The sequence below is a fragment of the Rhineura floridana genome, chromosome 7, assembly GCF_030035675.1.
Source record: "Rhineura floridana isolate rRhiFlo1 chromosome 7, rRhiFlo1.hap2, whole genome shotgun sequence".
Classification (NCBI taxonomy): Eukaryota; Metazoa; Chordata; class Lepidosauria; order Squamata; family Rhineuridae; genus Rhineura; species Rhineura floridana.
In genome coordinates, this window is record NC_084486.1 from 56,338,962 (window position 1) to 56,343,961 (window position 5,000).

A 5,000-nucleotide genomic window follows, 5' to 3' on the forward strand; every position below is an offset into this window, starting at 1 on the left:
AGAAATTCTCCTTCCCCCAAATGTTAATTCCCATAATCTCGCAATGTGTGGCATTTGCTTCACCATCCCCAAGTCCCTACGTTCTCTGTTTCTCCGGTGCCTCCAGTTCTCACCGAGACATTATCTTGTTTTTCTCCCCGCAGCGGTGTGGGGTTGGCTCGGGCACATTTCGAGAAACAGCCGCCTTCCAATCTCAGAAAATCCAATTTTTTCCACTTCGTCTTAGCTCTGTACGACAGGCAGGGACAGCCAGTGGAGATTGAAAGGACAGCTTTTGTGGACTTTGTGGAAAAAGAGAAAGTAAGTTTTTTTTTAATGTAATTTCCCTTCCCCCAGTGTTAAAAAAGTGATATAAGTCTTATTCAAGCGATTAAAGATTATATTCACTTTGACTAGACACTGCCAGTTCTAACGGGACTCCAGAGGCATCCGAACCACGTGTAGTTGCCCAAGTTCTGATGCCAGGGATTGGCCTCTAAGACGAGTTTACAAAGTTGCCTTAACCCAGCCGGCTTATTTTAACAGCTGAAAGTCACATTTTCGGTCCCAAACAAAGCTTGTCTGTCACAAAGATAGATAAACAAAACACCCTAATGGGCTGCTGCTGCACGAATCTTCTCCTTTAGGCAGCTAGAGGCCACCTACGGCATTAAAAAAAATTAAATGCAATTATTTGTCATTACTTGCAGGAGCCAAACAATGAAAAAACTAACAATGGAATTCACTATAAACTCCAGTTACTGTACAGTAATGGTAAGTCTTGTCAATCGCTACTTCCTTTTTGTTGTTCTACAATTTCTGTACAATAAATTTTTTACTCTCTTTCTGGAACACTTAAAAATAAACAAAGATTTTGAAATTAGAATTACATGACTGTGAACACGACTCTTACGGTGTAGAAGGAAAACAAAACATAAGCGATCAATAAGTCAATGGTACTTTACATGATTAACCGGCTGGTCTTGAAGCAGAAACTTAAAAACAAACAAACAAAAAGCCTAAAATCAATATCTGCTCCACAACAACATCACTTTTAAGAGATTTCCCACACAGTTTTGCAAATTAATGTTAATTATTGTGAATTGCCCAGCTCCATCATGCCAGATGTAAACGATTCCACACCGAAAGGATCTTGAAACTGGGTAGCAAATATTGACAAAGAGAAATTATATTCGGAAACCCAACTAATCAACCTTTATTTCCTGTGTGGTCTTTTTTTGGGGGGGGGGTACTTTATGATAACGCAGGCCAGTATAACGAAGCATGCATACTTCCGTTATTTCAGTCAAATCACCCCTCACACGTTTTTAACATGTTTCAATATTATTGCAGAAAGCGTGTAGCTGACTGTTTTCGTGTATCCATTATGTTATTTATATAGCTTGTCTTACTCACCACATCCTTTTTCTGACAAGAGATGGTATCTGTTTTGTTTTTCATCCCCACTCACAGGAGTTAGAACGGAACAGGATTTGTATGTTCGGCTAATAGATTCAATGACCAAACAGGTGAGCAAGTTTAAGCTTTTCTGAGAGTTGTGTGAGTTGCTGAGTTTGTGTCTTACTCTCACTTCAGGGGGAATGGAACTCTTTCTGGCTCTGATGACCCATCTATTCTTCCTTGAGCCTCCTTAACATGTTATTTACAATTCCATACAATTGATAAATATTTTGAAAGTGAAATAGTTTTATTGTTACTATTAGGAACCTGTTATTAATGTGCTGCCCTTTAGAGTCGGATTTCCATCTGCTTGATATTAGGAAAAGTAGAAGTGACAGGGGAGGAAATTGCTCCAGTGTTTCCCCAATTTTATTTTAAAACAACCTAGAGTATTAATTTTGTAAAATCGATGACAAGAAGAATAGCGTCTCTTAATCTTGACGCCCTGGGATCCAATGAGGTTTCTTCCTCCTCCCCTTCCCTTTTATTTTCTTTTTAAAATGGGATGATTTAGTCTCGCGAGACGTTTATTTGGGATGTAAAAGTTAAATGTGTTGAGGTGAAAAGTCATCTTGTTCTCCAGTAGTCCGGATTCACCTCGCAGTCTCCCATCTCCATAATTCAAGCTCTGTGCTCCAGGGGTCACCCAAACCCGTCCATTTTCCCTGAGATCAGCTCCTGTTTCTTTTTCAAACCTCTGTCATGCCTTGTAAATAACATAATTACAAGCAGGTTCTTATTAAATTATTTAACCTGTCTTGGTCAACTTTCTCGAGGATAACTACAGTGTTATCAGGACTTCTCCAGGGCAATTAAAGGCAAGAAATCCTCGAAGCTATCTGTTACCTATTGGATGGCTCAACTTTTAAGTTTTGTTCTGTTTTCCTGAATGACACATTTGCTGTTTTTTCGGTTTCATCAGAAAATAAGATGTTTCCATGCATGTGGGGAACTTGTGCCCTTCAGAAAAGATAGAAATTAGGTGGTGTTACTACTATATAAAAATTTCCAGTGCATTTTTGGCTCTCTTTACAATAGGGCATAAAGAGAAATTTGCTTTCTCTAGCCTCATTTGGAAAAATAAAATCTGAAAGACATAGAAACAAAGGGCAGGCGTTCGGAATCTGTGGCCTGGGATGCAGTTCTAGCTTATTTAAGCTTCCAAACATTCTTTCTTTTTCCGTCCTCTTAAAACCAGAAAGTTTTTCGTGATCTTGACAAAAATAGGGTTAGATTTAAATTCCCTCAGCAGTAAATGAGTGGTGTTCTTTTGCAGAAAACCCAGTTTGACAGGCAAACTCAAGTCCTCTGACAAAGACGGAGGCGTTATGCCCTCCAATAATTATTTCAATAGGTTACCGAGAAGCACCCTTTTAAACTCTGGAGCGCTCTCGAGATGACAATGACTTTTTATTTCCTTTGTACATAGCAGCTAAATGTTTTCGGAAATCGCTGTAGGCTAATTAAGAGGGTACTATAGGCAGCTCTGCAAGTTTCGTTGCTCTTGAATAGAGAGAGAGAGAGAGAGAGAGAGGCTAACATTTTCAAGCACACTTTTATTGGTAACTGAAGGTACGGATCTTTGCAGTAGCACTAGTGCTGAAAATACAGGCTTTTAATCTCTCTTCGCTGACGGGGAGGAAAGGGGGGGGGATAGCCCAGTAACTGATCAAAGAGTCAATGGCGCTGAACCGACAGTTTATGGATTTCTGTTGGTGCTACAAAATAAAAAATAAATCACATCTAAATACGAGGATTCATCAGAGGCGAAGTAACAATCACCAGAAGTTATATGGCATGCTGCAACAACAAACATTTGCAGCCACTGACTGCTTGTTATGTCTGCGGTGTCATATATTTCTTCAGGCATTTCCAGACGATACCTGCTTTAGACGGTTACTACTTGGAAAACTAGGCCATGTCCCCGCTTCAGTGACGAGGACTTTTGCAGGCTTTCATGGGAAAGGACACAGCTACTCATCATGGCATTGTCAACAAGCAAAAAGTGGCTCAAAGTGGGTAGAAAATGCAGTAGGTAGGTGGGGGAGAAAGAGACTGTCTTCCTCACACTTGCGTTGGGGAAGGAGTGGTGGTCGAGGTGGTAATGGCGGGGGCTGAATATGTAGACGTCTTGGGTAATTCTTCTCCTTTTCTCCCACCTCACACAGCCCGTTTTCAAAGAAGGCAAAAAGAGATTGAAGTAATGGGAAGGGAAGCAAGTGACCTCATGGAGCTCAGACGGCTGAGGCCCAGGCTGTGTGAAGGGGGAAAAGGGGGAGGCAGAGCAGGCGAGGCAGGGAAGGAGAGAGGAAAGCATCTCCCTTGCGTGGGGATGCTAGAGGCATGTGCGCAGCTAGCTGAGGCCTTCTTGAGGACATGGGTGGAGGCTTGTGTCTCTTGCTCTGTTGCCGTGAAGGCAAACCGGCGCGCGGGAAATCTCTCCAGGGGAGCCTGTGAAGCAAAAAGCCGCGCGCCGAGAGCTCTCTCTCTCTCTCTGTGTCTCTCTCATTCTCCAGTGGAGGCTGGGCTGGGGGAGGGGCAGGAGCGGGTAAAGTGCGGAAAAGCCTTTCCATAAGCTGCCTAGTGCAGCCAGGCTGCTGCTCCTGCTGCTGCTCACAGTCCGGTCAGGCACGACGGTCCCCTAAGTCTGGGAGTGGAGGGGGCCAGAGACAGAGAGCGCGCACGAGAGAGAAAGCGCACCTATAGCTCCACACCATCTGTTAGAGCCTCTGCTCAAAACCCACTCAACCGTGTGCCCAGACACACTTGCCTTTTTTACCCAAGAAAAATCATTGTTAGCAGTTTCAAAATAAACACCAGATTGCCCATTAGCACTTTCTTCCCCAAATATCAGGCCGATAATAACCATATTGTTGTGCATGCTTCTGGGATTCCTCAAGGCGGGTAGACACTACTTGTTTTGATCAGGAAAATGTGTGTGTGTTCAGAGAGATGAAGGGAAATAACCGCTTTCCTATCTAATTCAAAATGGGCTGTAACCCGCTGTACGGACGCTATTTGAGAAGGAATGCCTCATAAAATATACAAGTAAGGGCCACCAGCAGCAGCTCATTGGGAAGTCCTTTCTCAGTACAAAAGACTCCCTTGGATCTGCTCCATCCGGTTTCATCTATTGCACTGCTTTTAGTTGGGGGCACTGAAAAGCATTGGCATTGACATTACCACAAAAAATGTTGTGGCCTCCCATCTTTAGGTTGCTGCTTCTACTTAATATATCGCCCTTATTCTTTAAGTGATGCAATGAACTTAGTGCTTTTTTGGAAAAAGAACAAACTTGAATCATGGTCCCTGCATGGGCAAAAGCCGTAAAGCCCTGCTAATGAGCAAGCAACAAGCTCCAAATTTAATAAAAAATACAATAAAATAAAATTTGGCAGGCTGTATTCTTTAACAGTTGAGAATGTCCTAAGATCTGGGTGTGAAGACCTGAGAGTTAATAATAATAATAATCTTGTAACTGAAACTTTTGGAAACCAGTGCTGTCCAAAGGGCACTTTCCTTGAGTCCAAAAACTAAGGCAAAGCCTTTTGCTTTTAGGT

The 5,000-nt window shown here is 42.5% G+C and overlaps 1 protein-coding gene across 8 annotated transcripts in view; it reads left to right on the forward strand.

Annotated features, from left to right (window-relative positions):
• The window catches only part of EBF3 (EBF transcription factor 3), a 228,885-nt gene that overhangs the window by 1,087 nt on the left and 222,798 nt on the right, over positions 1–5,000 (forward strand). For 7 of the 8 annotated variants that reach the window (XR_009763991.1, XM_061635646.1, XM_061635649.1 and 4 more), the window contains exons 2-4: positions 144–300; positions 690–753; positions 1,453–1,508. Coding sequence is in view for 7 of the 8 variants with exons in the window: in XM_061635646.1 (XP_061491630.1) it covers positions 144–300; positions 690–753; positions 1,453–1,508 (277 nt within the window). In the remaining variant the exon portion in view is untranslated. The remainder of the gene's footprint in view (positions 1–143; positions 301–689; positions 754–1,452; positions 1,509–5,000) is intronic. The other variant, XM_061635652.1, reaches the window with a different exon arrangement.